The sequence below is a fragment of the Hirundo rustica genome, chromosome 7 (assembly GCF_015227805.2).
Source record: "Hirundo rustica isolate bHirRus1 chromosome 7, bHirRus1.pri.v3, whole genome shotgun sequence".
NCBI classification, from domain to species: Eukaryota; Metazoa; Chordata; class Aves; order Passeriformes; family Hirundinidae; genus Hirundo; species Hirundo rustica.
The window spans coordinates 14,441,058-14,460,829 of NC_053456.1; the positions used below are offsets into that span (position 1 = coordinate 14,441,058).

At 49.4% G+C, this 19,772-nt stretch overlaps 1 protein-coding gene across 1 annotated transcript in view; it reads left to right on the forward strand.

The window, feature by feature from the left end:
* The first annotated feature begins 11,342 nt into the window (after positions 1–11,342).
* Positions 11,343–19,772, forward strand: part of IGFBP2 (insulin like growth factor binding protein 2) — a 58,147-nt gene continuing 49,717 nt past the window's right edge. The window contains exon 1 of the mRNA XM_040070193.1: positions 11,343–11,742. Within this exon, the coding sequence (XP_039926127.1) occupies positions 11,343–11,742 (400 nt within the window). The remainder of the gene's footprint in view (positions 11,743–19,772) is intronic.

Sequence of the window (19,772 nt, forward strand, 5' to 3'; positions counted from 1 at the left end):
GGTCCCCAGCCGGAGCACTGCAGCACCCAGGCCCAGCTCCAGAGCGGCTCTCCTTGGGATCACACACGACTTCCTCCACCCCAGCTGCTGGGCAGCGTGGAGGGCAGTGCCATGCTGCCAGGTGTGTGCGTGAGTCACGGAGCACAACTGCCCCCGCCCCCAAGTCAGTCTAGACACAGAGAAGTCCAGCTGCCTGCAAACACCCCATCCCATCAGCTTCCCAGCCAGTGCTCTCCTGCCTGGCTCGGGTAATTTGGAAGGACTCCAGCAGAGGATTTGGCAGGCTGATTTCTCACAGTTCTTCCCAGTTCAGACCAATGTGGTGAACTGGTTTACCAAACACTGCATGCCGTTCACTGTGCTTTTGCCCTTCTCTGAGTAATGACTGTGTTTATTGGCACAATGTCAGCATTCACGGAGTGACACCCCTTGTCTTCATGTGAGAGGTTACTGTCATGCTGGAGTGGAAGCATCTCCTTGCTTTTGTGGGAGAAAAGTGGGTATAGAGGGCAATGTGGTGATTTTACAAGCAGCAGTGTTAAGTATAGGAAGCCACATGGTTGAGTCCCGTCTCTGCCCCACCAGAGTGGGTTTTCCAGTGAATTCCCAGCAGTGAGGGATCTTCAAGGTGTCCTAAGAAAGACTCTACCTGCCTGGCAGGATGCAGGCAATATCTCAGTGGCATGTGGATCATGCTGAGCTTGCCATCAAACTTCTCCAGCTGCTTATCACTGGAGTTGATTGTTTTGATGTAAATTGTTGGTGTAGACAGGCTAACATTTTCCCACAGACCATGACTTAAACCTTGTGGGAGCTCATGTGCAGGCTGCTGGTAGTGTGGGTATACAGGAATCCTGGCTGGCTTACATGCAGCTACCTGCCCTGACCTGTCCCATGAAATTAAGAAATGCAAAAGTTATTTCCTAGGAGATCTTTTGTATTTATGCTCTGCTGGGTCAGGCTGGCCCACAAAAGCCACTGGGCTGAGGCTGTTTCCGTATTGGCTCAGTGGCTGGAGGAGTTTAAAAGCTGGACATCTTTTTAAAACACCAGCTGCTCCCCTACTTCCTCTACATGGGGCAGGGTAGTTCTGCTTGGACAGAACGATCTAGTTCTGTCAGGAGGCAGTATCCTCCTGACAGCCTCTTCTAGGCATATTGATGCAGCACTAGAAAGCAGTGATAATGTCCTTTAGGGAGACAGATGCAGAAATCCTGAGAACCTGAGCTAGAAAATCTTGTTTATTGAGACATTGGGCAATTCAAAGAAACACAAGTAGCAAGAGTTATATCCTGTGATGTTTCTTTTTTTTTTTTCTTTTTTTTTTTTTTTTTTTTCTTTTTTCTTTTAGCTTGCCCTCCATCACTTCCTGTATCCATTGCAGTTTCTATCTCTGTGTTCAGATTTTTCCTGCCCACTCCCCTTGCCCTCCCAGTGCACGCAGCCCTGCAGAAACGCAGCCCTGGACTGTTAGGAGCTGACTCTACCCAGGAGCTCCTGGCATCCGGCAGAGGGCAAGCGAGCTAAGACAGCGATCCTGTCCCTGCAATCCCCCCTGCAATGATCACTGCTCAGGGAAGATATTTTGGGATTGTTCTGGGCTCTCAGCAGACAAAATCACATTATCTAGCTCCTTTTTTCCCATCTTCACCTGCCTGCATCTTTCCATTTCTCCTGGCCAGTAACACCGTATTTAATTTTTTTTTCTGCATTTGTGTCCTGATTGGTATTGGTATTGGCATGATCTTCCATTCAAAACTTTTAGCTATTTTTCAGTCTGACTAGATACAGGAAGTATTTTTTAATTTGTTTGTTTGTTTGTTTCCTGTGTTTATTTCCTGCAGTTTTGGAAGACATCTTCCTCTTTTTTGGGTCCATTTTGGATCACAGGCCCTGGGGTCTTGAAAGCTGATTCCCTGGAGAAGCTGTTGTTTCTCCAACCTGCTAAAAGCAAGGAGCAGTTCTGTCCAACGTGTGCACAAACATTACTCAAATGGCTCCTGCTGCTCCTTTACAGCTATAGTACATCCAGACATTCACGTTGTTACCTGTTACTGTTCCAGCTGGCAGCTTCACAGTCCCATGTGCTGCAGGACAGAATCTTTCTAATCAAGTCCCCTCCTTTCTGGGAATGTGCACTGTTCACCCTTACACCTGGCGGAGAATAACGCTTAAGATTTAATCAGCGAATTAAAAAATAAACAAAGCGAGTTTGAAAAGAAGCAGATATTCCTGTCCTTTATTTTGGGATGCTCTCTCTTTGTTCTCAGCACAAGTTAGTGTGTGTGCATCATCAAAGGGAATTAAAATGTGGTTCAACTCTCAAAAGACACTGCGGGAAACCAACACCAGTTGCTGTGCATTTGCTTCCTGTAAAAGGTCAGCACTGGGCTGTACTTGCTGGGAGAGTTAAAAATGCTGAAGGAAATCATATACTCATTTCTCTTTGAATGCTTGTAGTGCAAAAGCTCCCTGTTCTCTTAGGTTCCTCAGGAAAATCCCAGTAACAAAGGTAAGTAGGCTTTATTCCAGCTCACAGCTGTTCTGGTAGGTAAAAGAGTGAGTAACTGGTTTATTGCCTTAGACAAGGGTGTGTTTGCTCCTGACTGCTCCCTGTTCCACCCTGCAGCCGCACCAGCAGTGTCCCGTGGGACAGAGTTACAGGAGGAAGAGCTGGATGCTGTAGAAGGATGGATCCAGCATGGATCCAGCAAATGGATCAGGTTCTGATTGGGTGGATATCCCAAGAGCCAGGGTATTGCATAGGGCTTGGAGGAGGTAGATTTGGACCCTCTGTTTTAGAGCTTGTGGGCAACGGAGGATAACCTGTGCCTGCAGAAGGCTCATTAGAAAACAGCTCTCTCTGGTGGGGTGGGTTTCATCTGGAATCTGGGAGAGACAATAAACAGGATGTCCCACAATGACATTTTTATAGAGCTGCTTTGCAGAGTGGGGCTGTGCTTAAAATCCAAATTTAGTTTATTTGAGTGGGAGCATCCTCAGCTTTAATGTCTGCTTGCTTTCAAAGCAAAATGATAGAGGCTTGGCTCACGCAGCTCTGGTGTCCGGGCAAACCCGTGATCTGGATCCCTCCTGCTATCTTCCTAAAAGCCCCCTGCCCTTCCATTGAGCTACGCTGATGCTCACGCGTTGAGATTTTAGCTGTAATGATTTTGTGAAGGGTTAATTAGCAAGCTGTGCTCTGCAGCAGAGATGACTTCATTTTAAGGTTTAAGCATCTTTGTACATCAGGCCAGTAAAATATGCTTGGAAATAGACACAGAGCTATAAACCTAAAATCATGCTCTACTGCTGAGTGAGATACAAAAATCTTTAATAAAAGGTCTGGTTAATTACTAGCATGTGATGGCAAGTGATGAAGAGAGGCTGTGGGCTGTGTTTGTTCAACGTGGAGAAGAGAGGGCAAGAGCCAATTGCTGTATTTGACTCTCCAAAGGGTTTTAGTGTCTGAGAGACACTACAAACGGACCAGAAACAACAGAGGCAAGTTGCTGTGAGGGAAGTTCTCTCTCAGTAAAAAGAAAATAATTTCAGAGGGAGAGTGGTTTACCCCAGAGTGGCTGTGGAGCTCCAGCCCTGGAGATACTCAGAACTGGATCAGAACAGACATGGAGCAACCTTTTCCAGGTCTGAAGGGGAACCTTGTAAGTCTCTAGCTGAACACTCTGCTCTGCACACCCACTTTAGGTGGGGGATTCCCGGAGGTGTTGATTTGTGGGGTTACTAGGGGACCTTTTCCTGGGATGGAAGGAATATACAGCCTCAGGCAGTGGTGGCCCAACCTTCTCACTTTAGTCATGCCTTTTCTTTGGCAGGGTGTCCACATCAGCAAGAAAGTGAAGAGTTTGTTAGTCCAGCTCCTCCTCTGTCACAGTGAGGGTCCAGAGAAGCAAGCCAGAAACCAGCAGTGATGCTTGGAGAGAATGCAGCAGAAGGGGTCTTGCTTGTGGACTGCATGTCAGTGCTTGTGTTCATAGGCTGGTACATATAAACATACTGAAGAAATGGAAAGACTCACTGCTGTAGGAGTGTCTCAGCTGCCTGGCTGTCTCAGCAGGGCTGCACCAGTGCAGAAGGGCTCATTGTGCTACCCTGGGATGAGATCATCCAGATCATCCCCTCCCACACCTGTCTTGACAGGTAGTGTGCTTTAAAGCATAGGATTAAATGCTGTGAGTTGAGGCCCCGTGCTTTTCTGCTGGCCCCTGGACAGTTTTATACAGGGCTGGTTCCTCAGTCTTTCTCCTATGCTGTTGCTGAAGAGGGCGAGGGGCTCTGTCTGGAGGCAGAAGGGCAGAGTTGGTGTTTCCTCAAGGTCCCCTACAAGTGGTCTCTGCTGCTGAGCAGGGTCAAAGGTAGGATAGAGCTTATCTAGGTCCTGGGGAGCTGTAGTCTGAGGACCTGTTCCTGCAAGATGCTCTGTCCCCTCAGCTCTTGGCTCCATCTTCCTCTGCCTTGGCCGCATATCCAGAAATGAGTCAGACTAGGAGAGGTGCAGACCCAGGGCCAGGGAAACGAGACTGGAGAAATTCTTGTTTAAGTTGGTAGGGGGTTAAAGGCACTGCAGTCCTGTGTGCTTCCTAGTCCTGGAGTAGCTCCTGTTCTTTAACAGCCAGGGGACTTTTAGTGCTGGGGTTTTCTTTGTGCTAGACGTAAATGTCAGCGTACCTTCAAACACTCCTCTTGCCCTAGGAGAGCTCTGTGCTCTGAGTCAAGATCTGAATGGCCTTTCTTGCCCCAGCCAAAACACGACTGTTCCCTGTGTTTCTTCCAGTACTTGTTTTATTTGTCCCATGAGACGAATAAAGTTACTTCCCCGAGGAGGCTTTGACATAGGAAGCTAGAGACCAGCAGCTGGAGTCCTTTCTTAATACGTAGTCACACTACACTTTCCTTTCCTTCATCCTGTTCCATCCAAGCACTTTCTGTGGACTCGTGTAAGCAATCCCTGCTCTCCCTGGGGCTGCAGCCCCTTTCCACTCCATTCCTGCATGCAATGTTGTTACTCAAAGCAGTATCCCAGCATGGTGCCTAGAAAAGGGCTGTTTTCTCTCCTGAGTAGGTTCTCCAAAGCTGTTATTACTTTTCCAACAGCAAATACAAAGCAAGTGGAAATGTTGGCTGATGCTGCTAACAAAATTCTTAAGCATCTATGTGTGCTTTGAAATGCTTTCATCCCGCTGCCCTGCTCAAGGGGTACCAGGCACTGAGGAAAGCCTGTCAATGCAAATGTCAAAATGATCTTTGGGTTCTTGTATCTGTCAGGGGGATACTGTCCATTTGCTATTCCAGGGGCTGGGGGGCTGTCCCAGCCCTCTCCAAGAAGCTGGACCCTTTAGCATCTGGACTCACTGAAACAAAGGGATTTTTAATCTTTTATCTTGGGATCTAAATCCCCATGGAAACCATGGATCACACTGGAAGACTCGGTAAGTGTATGGATTGTGGTGGCTCTTACGCCCAGGCATGTGAGGTTTTGGGAGCATTCCTGCTGCTGAAGGGAAATCATGGTTGAGTGGTCTGGAGAGGGGAGGTCTCTGAGGCCAAAAGAACAGGTCCTCAGGTAAGAAGCAAAGGCTGTTAATCACCAAATATGAATAGTACTAGCCACTATTCCCTCTAAGTTACAGCTGGAATGTCTGTAAAGACACTGAGAATTTAGGATCTTTGTAAACAAGTCACCTTCTGCTGATATCCTGAGAACTGCCACTGGGAAACTGCAATAAAGAAGATGTGTATAGTACTATGTCCTTCAGCCACCCAAGGCCCACTTCAGACAGAGATTTGTTTAAAGTAGGAATAGCTCTGCAAAGATGCACTGCTACCTTGGCTCTTCCTTCCCCTCCCTCAGCTACACCTCCTTTCCAGGTCCTCTTCCAAGAGCAATTAGCCCTGGTACATGCAGAAATCAAGGACATTCTCCACATAAATCCTCTCTGCTTTTGTTTTATCACCCCCATAAACCAAGCCACTGTGCCTGAAACGCCTAGGTCAATACCGAACCTTTTTTCCTTACCTCCTCCTAGTCAGCTACTTGGTTTCAAACAGTTTTTTAGACACCTGCAACTAATGAAGGCATCTTTGAGGGAAGCTTAGCGATGAGTGAGGAGTGACTGCTGGGGTGTCCAAGCGCACAAGCCTCTTCTGTGTGTGGCAGCTGCAGACCAGACAAACTTGTGACACCCTGCCTCTGCGCCCTGCACCCCTGCTGGAGAGCAGTGGTGCCTGGGAGATGGGTAAGTACTGAACACCTGGCCCCTTAGCATGAGAATCAGCATTGCTTCATGCCTTCCAGCTAATGGGTGGTTTTAGCTCTGCTAATCTCTAATCAGTGCTGGAGAAACCTAAACAAACTAGCCTGGACCATTCCAAAGCATTCATAATTACTGGATCAGGCTCAGAGATAATGCATTTAGGGCTGCTCTAAAAACATTTCAGATAGGGTGAATGTAAATAAAATGGCCTATAATTGACCCTTCTGCTGACATCTGAACCCTGGCTGTGCTGATGCACCTGGGGAGAACAATATGAGGATGGAGAGGGGTGCCTGGGGCAGCCGGCAGGTCCAGACCTACCTCTGAGTGGAGCAGCAGAGGTAAGGGTGTGGACCAGAGCCGCAGGAGCTTGTGGGGTACCTGAGCTCCTTGCACGGGAGCCAACCAGGCTCCGGAGAACAAGCGCTGATGGAAGTGTGAAACATGCTGATGAGTTTTGGGGGGGTAGAAGTACATGAGGCTGACGTGCAACCACAGGTGTAACTCTGGCAGTGCAGGTAAGGTATGCAGTGAACCTCTGGGCACTTAACCCTCATGAGGAAGAAGACATGATGCTGGGAACTCATTTCTGGGCCATTCGTTTATTTCCTCGAAAGCTCACTGTTTACAGTGTGATTGTCTTGGGGAGCAGCCGTGGGGAGGATGGAACAAGAGGATCCTGCCAGTGCCTCCCTCCCCCCTGCAGGCTCTGCTGAGCTCACTCCCACCACCCCAATTCAATGAGCAAAGCTACTGAGCTGGGGTGCCTGAAGGCAGGTTAAGTTCCACATGTCGAGGCAGCACGGGGCTGGAGCATTGGGACCTACAGTCCTGGGGAGTGAGGGAAGGACAGAGAGCCAATTCCCTGGTTGGATCCAATAGCCTGGATCTTAAGGCTTCATGTTCCTTTTGAGGAGGAGTAAAGGTCCCCCTTGCAGGGGCAGAGGGCAGGGCAGGGCTCCTTCTGCCCCAGCTACTGACTCTGGCCTTGGTCATGTTCCTCTGGCACCCCCTGGAAGGGATGGGGATGAAGAAGGAAAGACCCCCTGTCACCCCACTCTGAAGTGCTTCACTGTGAGCCAGAGGCAATTCCTACCTCCAGTACCTTTAACTCATGGCCGAACTTCGCCGAATCTCCAGGGAGAAAGAAAAATTCTTTTATGGCTCTGTCCTTTGTCAAGGATGAATTAGGAAAAATAAACTCACAAATAGAAAGTGGAGGCCCAAATACATCAATCCTAACCTTCCTCCTCACAGCCTCCCCTTTGTCATCACCTGTCCCTCACCATGTCTCAGACTCCAGCACCCACCATAAAGCACTTTGTGTCAGTCTACTGAAAAGGAGGAATTTAAAAATAATTAAAACACTGGTTTAACCTTCTTGACTTTTTTTTTTTTTTTTCTCTTAACCCCCCCCCCTCCCCCATGCTCTATTACCCATTAAGAAAAAAATGAGGGGAAGAAAAAGGCAGAAGGGCACTTTGTTTTCTCCCCCCACACACTCGGAGCTGTAAAAATACTTCTTAATCATCGGGAGCAAGAGGATCTCTGTGCTGGGCCTCCACTTTTTGTTTGTGAGTTTATTTTTCCTAATTCATCCTTGACAAAGGACAGAGCCATAAAAGAATCAACCAGCACGTCTGTGGGAAAAAACTGCCCTGAAAAGGGTCGGAGGAATACTGTAGCATTTCCAAACAATTCCAAGGGCTAAAGCCTGTGTGAGATGCAGCTTCAGCTATAACTTGCCTTTCTAGGAACAAGCGTACATCTGTTTGGCAATGCCATATTTTGTAGGGTAAAATAAACCCTTGAGAACAAACAGGCCAGCTTATCCAGAGGGGTAAATGCCTGGGAACAGAGCTCACTTGTTAATCCTAAAACTGTCAGCAAAGACCCACTGGAGAAATTATAGCTGGCCACGGGCACTCAAGCTGTTTCCCCCTGCCTCTCTGCCTCCCCCCATCCCCACAACAGCTGTAAAATCTTCTTTATTGTTCTGCTGGAGTTGGAGAGCAGCACAGAGAGGTCTCCCAGCCCAGGGCTGCAGCAGCAGGGGCAGGGGGAACATCTGATCCATTGAATCTGCACCGGTGTTATTGCTTCAGTGGCAGACAAAGAAAATGACGGCAATAAAAGAAGAACAGCCCGAGCACCTACTAAAGAGGCATATGAGCAGGAAATCCTGGCTCATTCCCACATCTGAGCTGCGTAAGGTTTCTTTCCCTACAGGATCATTATGTTTAATGTCCTTCTGCAATTCAGGCAGCTGAGCCAGCGGAGCCCCTTCCCTCCCCCCCCCCCTACCTTCCCTTCCCTCATCAGATTTCGAGTCGTCCCTGTGGAAAAATGATTTGTGCACAAGCAGCCTACACAATGGTGCTTAGAAGGAATTTGCCCCCGCCAGGAGTTATTAATGGCACCCCAGTAAATGCCCCCAGCAAAATGGGCCGCTGCAAGCATCAAGTGCGTGTTGAAAAATCGGGTTTAAATCGTCCCTTGGGCAATGACCTATTGGCCACCTGAAAAACGCAGGATTGGTTTGCTGTATAATTAAGTTCAGGCCATCTCTTGTGCTTACACATGCAGAAACCCAGATGTCAGCTCAGTGCGAGTCAAAGTTCTGGGCTCTTTTAAAGCACCAGAAGACAGACTGTGAGGGCATAAGATTTGCCACTGGAAGAAAACCTACTCTGAATAGTTGGAATATTTAAGTGACTGCAACAGATAATTAGCCAAACCCTCTTACGCCTCCAAATATAGATTCATTAGTCATATGAAAATATCTCATTGGAACCAAATGTGAGTCATTAGTGAAGTCAACAGCAGATCATAAAAAAGGTACCGAGAGCCTCCTTCCCGCTATCCCTGAGAAGTTGTAAGCGTGCAGTGAAAATAATTTGCTCCATTTTCTATTGAACATCTGCTGGGAAATCTGTTTTAAAGGGAGGCTTTTGAAGGGCTGCTGGTATGCAGGGCTGTGCATCCCATTTTCCCACTTCGAGATTCGTGGGAGTAACAATTGCAAATCCTGTGCTGGGCTTTTTTTACTGTATTTTTCTTTTTGTCTTCTGGAAGAGACTTTCTCAAGTCACCCAGGCTAAAATTTGGGTTCTGTAATATAAAAAGACATTTTGTAACATGAAGTAGAATAAAAATCTCTCCATTATTTGTTTGTAATTTCAGGGGAACATGTTTATTGGCTTGGAATTTCAGAGTCCCCTGCATTCAGAGCAATGAGTGCTGCTGCCACAGGGACCCCCAAAACAGCTGGATACTTTCCAAAGTGAAACAGGGCTGGTTAAAATCAGTGTCCAGCTTAAGCAAGGTGCAAACAAGCAATGGTGTATTTTAAAAATTGAAGCAAGTGGGTAGTTCCTCTATGGCAAAGAATCTGCGGCATGATGGGCAGAGAAAGGGACCATGCTTGATTAAACTCTTGTAAAACCTGAGTTATTGTTTGGGAAGACCCAGGGACTGGGATGGGACTGCATACTCAGTCCCAGGACGTATCACAGATTTCACAGAGCATGCTGAACGCTGCAGTCCATCAACCAACCCTGCAGTCATCAATCTCACAAACAAACATGTTGTTGTATAACTCCAGAGCTGTGAGTAATCCTGTGCCAAAAGTTGTGTCGCGCAAGTTGTCAACAGCAGCATTCTGCATTTTTCTTAATTTGAAAAAAACTAAAACCAGAACAACAAAAAAATTACACCAGCGAGTTTAAAATGCTCCAAAGCTGTCGTTTTTCTTGTGGCTGAGGGAACTCAGGCTGCCTCAGTGCCTGACTTTAACCTTACACCCCACAAAGATATTAACTTAGTCTCCTAGCTTCATTAGCTCAGTTGCATTCCCTTGACTTTGTTGTTACTATATTTTTATTACGGAAAAAAAGTGGTTATCCCTTGTGGTTAAAATCCTCTGTGTAGCCTGTGGCAGTCGAGTAGCAGGAAAAGGAGTGTGATAGGGTTTGAAATGGGCATTTCATACCAAAACCCCAAAGCTCAGAGACCTCTGTCTCTGTGCCTCTGTTTGTACCCCACTTTTGGTCACCCTCGTGAGGCAGTGCCACAAGTGTGATGCTGAGTCTGCTGCAAACAACTTTGATCAGGGGGCAAAATACCCTGTGGGCAGCCAGGCTGGAGACATGGGGCATCCCCATGGGCATGCAGCCCTAGGTCTCCAAGAGGTCTCACCCAGCTGCAGGCTCCTGTTCCCATGGAGGCATGGTGGCTCCCAGGACCAACATCTGGCATACAACTGGGTGTTGGGACTGTCCCTGAGTCCAGGTGCTGGCCCCCATGCCCATGGTGGCACCAGGACTGAAGTGACGCTGCTGTGCCGGGCCCGGCACTTTTGTGGCAGCAGGGTGAGAGTGGGCCTTTGCTTAGTCCCCCGGGTCCCCTCGTTTTTGGGGGTGTGCAGATCACCCAGTTCCCCCTCTCCCAGCACTGGGTGTTGCTGTGAGGCACGACCCCAGCCCTCTGGTGGAGCGGCATCTCCATCCCTCCCTGTTCAAGGTGCCTCTGTGAGGCAGGTCGTGACTCCCTTTGTGTTCGTCCCCGCCGCATTCGGCGGGGCAGACCCCCATCCCCAGAGGGACACCTCGTCTCCCACTGCAGTAGGCCCTCGCCCCGCGTTGGTCAGACTCCCCAGTTCCTCTTTGGGTCACCCCTAATCCCGTGTGCGGCTGGCCCCGGCCCACTCTGGCTCTGATCCCCACTCCCCACCGGGAGGGACAGCCCCGACCCCCGCGGGGGACCGGGGGCGGGCGCGGGGGCGGCTCTAGGACCCGGCAGCGGCGCGGCGCGCCCGGCCCCGCTCAGCTCCGCTCAGCCCGACTCCGCGCCGTGCCGAGCCGTACCGTGCCGTGCCTCGCCGGGCCGTGCTGCGCTTCACCCGGCGGTGCTGTGCCTCACCCGGCCGCGCTGCGCCTCGCCGTGCCGTGCCGTGCCACGCCGCCTGGTTCCGCTCCTCTCCTCTCGTCTCCTCTCCGCCCCGCGCCGCCCCGCCGGGGGGCCGAGCGGCGCGTCCACCTGCCGGCCCCGCCGCCCGTCAGTCCCGCCATGGCGCTCGGCGGGGTCGGGCGCGGCGCGGCGCGGGCCGCCTGGCCGCGGCTGCTGGTGGCGGCGGCGGCGGCGGCGCTGGCGCTGGCGGGGCCGGCGCTGCCCGAGGTGCTGTTCCGCTGCCCGCCCTGCACGGCGGAGCGCCTGGCCGCCTGCCCCCCGGCCGCCCGCCCGCCCTGCCCCGAGCTGGTGCGGGAGCCGGGCTGCGGCTGCTGCCCGGTGTGCGCCCGCCTGGAGGCCGAGGCGTGCGGTGTCTACACGCCGCGCTGCGCCGCCGGCTTGCGCTGCTACCCCGACCCCGGCGCCGAGCTGCCCCTGCAAGCCCTGGTGCAGGGACAGGGCACCTGCGCCCGCCGCCGCGACACGGCCGAGTACGGCGCCAGCGCCGAGCGCCCCGCAGGTGAGCAGCGCCCGGCCCCGGCCTCCGCGGGGGTCCGGCACGGCGCCCCGAGAGCCGCGCACCGGGGACGGGGCACCGAGCGCTCTGCGCGGCGCGCCGGGGACCGGGCGCTGCGCGCCGGGGACTTGGGACCGGGGACCGCCGTCCGGGCTTCGGGCGCTGGGGACCGGGCACCGCGCATCGCTCACCGGGCGCTGGGGACAGGTGGGCGCTGGACGCCGCGCTCTCGGGAACGTGTGCCGGGGAGCCGGAACGTCCGGGGGACAAAGAAATCCTAAAGGGTGACCTCACGGGGGGTTCTTCCCGGGGCACAGCGACGCCGCGGGAGGGCAGACAAGGGGGATCCCTGCGGGAGAGGAGCGTGAGTAAGGGAAGCACAAAGAGGGAAGGAGTGAAAAGGGCGCTGGAGAGGGGACACATCCCTGAGGCGGGCAAAATGGGATATTTGGGGGTGCAGTTACTTCGGGGATAAGAGAGGTTTCCTTGATATGGGACAGGAACCCCGGGGGTGGAATGTAACGAGGTGGGAGGTGGGGGGGGGGAAATGCAGGGACTACTCCAGGGTGCAGGCTGGAGGTTGGAGTCTTTTAGGGAAAAAAAAACCCTTGGAAACAGATCAGCGTGAACTTTTGGGAGATGCAGCTGAGGGGTGGGGAAGGTCCTTTGGGGAACTGAGAGAAGTGAACGTTCAGATTTGTGTTTAGTGGACGAGTAAAACCACCCTGAAGGGTAATGGATGCCCCAAAGATATGGAGAGAGGTGGTGGGGGAGGCCTGGTGGGAAAAGGGGAAGCTGAGGCAGCACAGGGACCCTGCTGCATGAGGAACCTGTTCCCTATGGCCACCCTTCCAGCAGAGTCCACCTTGGAGATGAGGTGACCTCTGCCAGCTCCCATTGGGGTTCCTGGGCCCCTCAGGCCCCCCTGCTCCGGGAACTGGGTGCAGGGACAAGAGGAGCGCCTGCCGGGGGCACAGCCCCGGAGACAGGGACATCAGCAGGCTCCTGACCTGTTGCTGTGATTGCCGTGGGAGGGAGCGCTCTTCGGGTTGCCGATAACAGCAGTGCTGGGTTTTATTAATGCCTGCTCTCCCGTGCGATCAACTGCAAGCTCTTTTCTTTTTCGTGGAATGTTGAGAATTGACAAATCAGCCCTGGAAGTAGAAACCAGCACTTTCTCCTTTGTAATCACCCGTCCTTGACTTCTGCTGCCTTGCTGGTTTTGCTCCCCTGGCTATGACTTGGGCCCTTGACCCTGTTTGCATAACTAGTTCAGCAGCACGACTCTGAATTCCCTCCCTTCCTTCTTGAGGCTTTATTTAAAAGTGCTCTGAACCAGGCTGTACCTCTTGGCTTCCCTCTCCATGAGGATGGGAATGCAGCCAGGTACCTGTGCGTGCTGCTCCGGGTACCTGTGCGTGCTGCTCCACTCCAGGGGGAGAGATGGAGAGAGCGGAGTAAAGGAAAAACAGCAGCACGGAGAACTCTGCATGTTTCAAGCTGCTGCTATGCACAGCCAGGCTGCCACTGGTGTTCTTCTCACTCCTATCCCCTCTCCTGTCCCTGCTCCCTTGCCCAGCTGTGAAAGGCTGTGGAGAGCTAGGACTCTGGAGAACAACATTGATGCAAAATCTTCCTTGATTACAGAATATGAGCGTCAAGGGAAAGAATTTTAGACGCTCCAGAAGAAGCCAAGGGCATTTAGATTTAAGGAATTTGGCGCTGACTTGCAGGCTTGTGCTTTTAAGAAAAGCTGAGGTGGGTAGAGAGCATTCAGTGATGGGCTGAGAGGTGATTTTCTGAGATAGTGCTTCTTTTTTTTCTTTTACAGACTTTAATTCAGAATTATGTCAATTTCACTCAGTATTTTGCTTTGACTATCTTTTTTTTTATTATTATTATTTGATTATCTTTATTCCTTTACAGTGGGTGTGATTTGTTAGATTGTATCTCTGTGGGTAATACACACAGACATAAATAGCAAAGTTTAAGAACCCTATAATGTATGTAGTGCTTTGTAATATCCATAGGGGGTGAATAATAAAAATACTGGCACATCCTTAACCAGCGTGATGTGAAACATGCAGCTGGAATATTCACAGTTGAGCATGTCTTGGCAGAGGAGCTTGGACATCCAAAAGGGTTTGCACTCTTCAGATTACAAAACTTTTAACAGGTTGTTGTAGCCATTAGGAAAAAAAACCCCAACCAAACCAAAACAACAAAACCCACAACAAAAACAAAATCCGAATCTGCCAGCTTCACTTGGTACTCTTCTTTTCAGACTCTCATCTTTCATCCCATCTGCACTGTGCTTGCTAAACATATATGAGGGAGCTGAGTTTGCTTTTTGTTTTAAGCAGTGACAGGGAAAGCACTCTGGCACCCAAAAGAGCAGGGGCTGGAATTTGCTTTCAAATGCTGATGTTAAGCCAGTTTCAAGAGTGCCCCAAGAGCAAGTTTTCGCCTGCAAAAAGCAGGTGTTAAGAGTTTTTTGGTGTGGTTGGTTTTGTGGTGCCTTTTTTTTTTTTTTTTAATGTGCTTAAAGGTATTTACCCTTTTTCCCCTTTCCAGCTTGAAAAGGCTCCTTTGGCTGATTCAGGACTGGAATGCAGAGCTCATGCTATTCCTAAATTAAGAGGTTGGCAAGTTTTTTTGTCCCTGATGAGAGGCAGAAGGATTGCCCAAATGAAACAAGGAATAAAACTCTGCAAATTCTCCTGCTATGGCTCCAGCATTGTTTAGTCTTCCACTAAGGTCTGTAAAGCCAATCCTGAAATGGTTGTAGGCGGAAAGTAACATAAACCACCATGTAGCTAAGAAGCAAGGGATGTTGCTCGTTGCACAAGAGGCTTGGGGTATTTTGGAGATGTTGGGAATGTTGGAACAAAATAGCAGCAGTCTGTGGAAATCAGTCTGAGAACTTCTCCCCTCCCCGGGGAGGTGGGTGCATCAATCCCCGTCAGTGGCGGGAATGAGGTGGAGACTCAGCATCTACAGGGATCAGGGCCTTTTAGGTAGTTTGGTGCCTCTGGACCACATTGCACTGCAGTTTGTTTCAGGTCATGGTGTAACAAATTCCCGTACTTCTGACTGGAGCTGCCTGACCTGGGGACAGGGTTGTTACTGTGTGTGCAGAGCTCGCAGAGCTCCTGCTGGTATTGAGTGTGTGTTTATTCTCTCAGCACCTCAGCAAGATTATCATGGTGTTTTGAAGATGGAGTAAATATGTGCCCAAGGTCCTCCAGGACACAGGGCGCAGAGAGAGGACTGTCTTCCCATTGTGTTAGTCTGTGTCCTGGCAAAAAATGTCTCAGTCCCTGCAGCCACCTTCTATTCAAAACAGGCCTAAGGTGGCCATATGGCTCTAGTAGACACAGTGTGATCCGAGAGACATTTTAAGTACCACTGGAGCCTTTCAACCCCTCCAGTCTCAGCCAGAGGATGGGGATCCTGCCTTCTCTTTTAGCCATGATGAACTGGATTCAGGGGCCTGTGTGGTGTTGTCCAGCTCTCAGCTCCCATGTCCTTTGCCCACCTTTCTGCTGGGTTCAGCTCTCACTTTATTCAGGCTGGTTCAGGAGATAGTCCTGCTGCAAGCCAGCCCTAGAAAACCAGTGTCAGATCAATGACCTGAACTGGCTCAAGGTGCAGCAGGGTGCCCAGCAGGATGCCAAGTGCTGCTCCCTGGTGGGAATTTATGCTAAGAGGTGGAGCAGGGCAGATCTTAATGATGTCAACAAATGCCCTAGATTGTCTTGCCCAAACCATGAGAATAGCTGAAAAACATATTTTCTCCTAATGGAGACAAGGAATAAAACTTGTTCCACTCTGAAAAAATGGTTCTCGAGCCACTGTTCAAAGCTGACCAGTTAGGAGATTTTTTTTTTCCCCTTTGCCAGTTCAGTTCAATTGTGTTTGTAGTATTTTTTTGTTGTACTAATTTAGTGGGCTGTGTCTCATAACCCATTGCTAGCTAATGAGTCCTGCTTTGGAATCTCACTTACTTATTCAAACTGTGTTTTTTTCAATCTATGCCAGTGCAAAGTAACCTTTCCAAAGAGAAAGAGAGCTGTGCAAAGAATGTGGCTTCAAGCAAACTTAAACTTGAAGGGCTGGGGTTGCCTTACTCACCTGACCAGGGTCTCCACTTTCAACTCCCACAACAGAAAAACAGCGTCAAAACAGTTAACTGTTAAAAACACGGTCTTGTTTTAGCATCCAGCTAAAATCCTTATTTGGGTAGCTCCAAATGCCACACATCCTTCCTTACAGGTCAGATGTCAAAACCTTAATTTCCCCTTTGGCAGGCAGCTGCTAAAAGACAGTTTAATGTATTGCTTGAAAACACAGAAGACTCTGAGGTTGGAGGTAGCATAATGTAACTGGAATTTTAACAGCAACTTGAAAACCATGCCAGTAATGCAATGAATGCATTTTTCATCTCTCCTGAATTGCCAGGAAGACTTCTGCTTTTCTCCTGCTTTTATAAGGAAATGAAGCATCCTTCATGATCTGCATGTGCACGTGTGTATCTGTCCTTCTGTCCCCACAACTTCTGACCCTGTCAGTCAAGTTGGTGAGTCCAATGCAGTGGTGGATGTCCTGAAAGTACTGTGTTGCTAAAATGTGGGTGAGGAGTAGAGGAGAGCCAGGCTGTGAGTGTCCCCCTTGTCCTGTGCTGGAAGCACATGAGCAGGAGGGAGGTTAGCTATGAATGCAGCAACCAGGCTTTCAGCCTGGCTTATGCAAGCTTGGGCATTTACCACCCACCAGGGAAGCTGACTACCAGAACCGAATCCACGGGAGTGTGTTAATATGTCCATAGCTACTACAGTGGCTCTGCCCAGGATAAGCTGAACATCTGCACAGCTCCTTGCCTTGGAAGAAATTATTAAAAGTCAAATGCAATTAGTAACAGCTGTAGGGATGATAAGTGAATGAGAAAACCACACAGCTCATCTGTCCTCATTGCCCCTGGGGCTTTGCCAGTAGGTGGACCAGGTCTTCACGCTTGTCTGTGGCATCTATGTCTGGTCAAGAGCTAACCTGGTCATCTTTTAAGTAAATAGCACCTTTGTGAAGTAGCTTCGTGAAAATAATGCTACCCCTGCCACAGTCCCACTTGGAGTTTGCCGTGGTGAGAGTGCTGCTGGTGTGAAAATAGTGGTTTGGAAGGGAGAGGGAAGCCTGGGAAGATTTCAAGGCTCTGACCCAACACAGAAATGTGTTTTCATGCTGTCCCTTGGCAAATGATCTGTTTCCTTCTTGCCCTTTGCAGTTGTTTCCTTTCCTCTGGATTTCAGGCTTATAGTCACTGAGTATGGTATTTGTCAAGGGAACACCGAGAAGCCTTGTCTGTGAGAAAGTGCATGTCGTTTGTTTTATCCACATCCAGGAATTGAGCTGAGATAAACAATTCAGGAGGCAAAACAGTGAAAACTGGAATGTGAGAGGTGTCTTTGTGTGTGGCTCTGTACATGACCTGGCTGCAGTATCATCTGGGTCTAATTTATCTGCCCAATGGGCAGCTGTTGCTGCTATCCACAAACACGACTGGATTTGTGAAGGGCGGGTTTCATCCCAGCAGCCAGCAGCATTCCTGTACCTGCTTTTCCTGGTCATGTGTTCTGAGCTATGGAGATAGGAGAAACAGTAGTTTTCTTGGTGGATTTTTTGCATTTCTATTTGGATTGGACAATTCTAAGCTTTCTGAGCATGGTAACATCTGCCTTCCCTTTCAGGGACTCGACTCCTTCAGGGAGGATCTTTTGCTCGAAACAGAGTAAAAGGAAGGCCAAGGTAGAATTAAAAATGCTGTATGAAGCATTTCTGTTACAGAAGGAAAGGTGATCTTGGTGGTGTACTGTGTTTTCAGGCATAAGAATTCCTGTTTTCTTTCCTTGAGTTGGGGTGACATATGTAACTGTGATCAAGTGTCTGGTTAGCAGACCCTTTCTGTATTAAAGAGATGCAAATCCATTGCAATTGCTTGTACTTCCACTATCAATTCCACCCATCTTCATCCCGGCTCTCCCTTGGGGAGGTGCTGCCGGAATCAGTGCCCCTATGACGGAGTCCTTTAGCAGCACGTACTGAACACACTGTGCTTGGCTTTCCAGCTTGTCCTCTGACTGTTTGCATCTGCCAAAAGGGGCAGGTTTGTCCTGAGGCCTGCATTAGCACCTCCCGGGGAAGGGAGCTGTAGTACGTGTGTGCTCCAGCGTGGTGCCTCACGCGTGCTCTGGGACTGGGAGGCTGACCATGGTGCATGGTCCTGCTCTAGACTTGTGAGAAAAGGAAAAATGCGTGCTAGTGGTTCTAACATATTGTGCCGATTATTCTGCTGAGCTGATGTTGTGGCAGCTGTGTGCCTTGCACATTCTCATGCTCTGCCATACAGGTCTTGGTCCTTGGATCGTGGAGCCATGATAAGAAGTTTACCCAACTGAATCTTCACTTTTCTGGAAGGATGAGATTTCTGCCAATTTATCAGATTTCAAATCTAGTCTTATTATTCTTTCCACTAAGGCAAGCTACCTTCAGTAGACCAAGTCTGGCTGAAACATCTCTGCCTACTTTCAGCAGTCACTGCCAGCAAGCTGGAAGGTGTTTCTCATTCACAAACTGGCCAAGCGTGACCTCATTAAAGGTTGAGTTGACACCTAATTACAAGAACACATGATGTGATGGCTATCCTAGGCAAAGGCTGGGGAGAAGAGGGTTAGTGCTCAGTTATCAGAGCTTTGCTGCAGCCCAGCATTTGACAGCTCTTTGTAATTGCATTATTGATTGATTTCTGCTCAGTGTTTTGCCAGACATGTCATTTAATGAGATACCAGTGGGAAGATGAAGTCTCTTGTTGCATCAGTTTATGGTAGAAGTAAATGGTTTAAGAAAGGAAAGGATTGAGAATTATGTGCTTTTGTTATGGACTGAAATACTGGGAGACATCAGGTCACTTTTATAAGCCTTGAACTGTCCTCTGACATTGCAGCCTTTTTTCTGAAGAAAGCTGCACTGTGCCTCTTGGCTGGTAAGGGAACAAGTTCACTGCCTGGTGCTCTCTGTAGTCAAAGATCCCATTAATTCTGCCGGCTGCAAGGAACGATTTCTTGGTATTTCATTCTGGACTGTAATTGAGAGTGACACAAAGCACTAGTGGGAATTGGACTGTGTAGAAATCTCTCCTTTTTCTTACAGTTTTCTGCAGATAAACCAGCTCAGGGTATTCCTGATGAGGGTATTCCTAATGCTCTGCCCTTGAAATTTGTAATGTTTTCAACACCTGACTGGCTGGAGGCAATTTTAGAGAGGCGTCTTTGTGCCTTCTTGTAGCTTGTCCTTGTGATGCGGGATGTCTACAACACTGACACACAGTGCACTGCACTCACTTGCATGACAACATGTGTGGGATTACATGTACTGTAATATCATGAAAATTCATTAAGCTTTGCCCAGTATTTTTCTCCAGACTACAGCAAGATTTCCCAGTATGATGCTGCTGGTCAGACTTCAGCCAGAAGTCTGGTCTCAGCTCTCCTGGCTAGTTGTAGAAGACTTAAGTCCAAGCTGATAAATTTCTCTTGGCTTGGTGAGGAGATTGAAGCCTTCCTTCCCTTGTTCTCTCCTTGCTGTTTTCTAACTAGAAAAGGTGAGCACCTGAAATCCATTTCTTCAAGAGTGCTTGCTGCTCAGTCTGAGGTGACTGGTGAGTTGTTGAAAATGTTTTTGTGGTTTTGGGTATCCTTTATGACCTTTTTGGTACCTTCAAAGATCAGGTATGTGTCCTTAGTGTGACCAGGTTCTTGTAAGGAGTAGGGAGTGCCCTGTATTTAAGAATTCTCACATTTTGCTCCAGTGAAACTGGACAGAATATGACTATTTTTTTTGCATGTGGAAAATTGTGTTGGGTCATTTTCTGTTTGAGCCCAGGAGGTTTTGTCTGCAGTGCTCAGGATGCCATTTGGCTGCAGACTGAGCCAGGGGAGACCGCTCCTCTCCTACTGCTTCCAGGGGGTCACTTCCCTCTG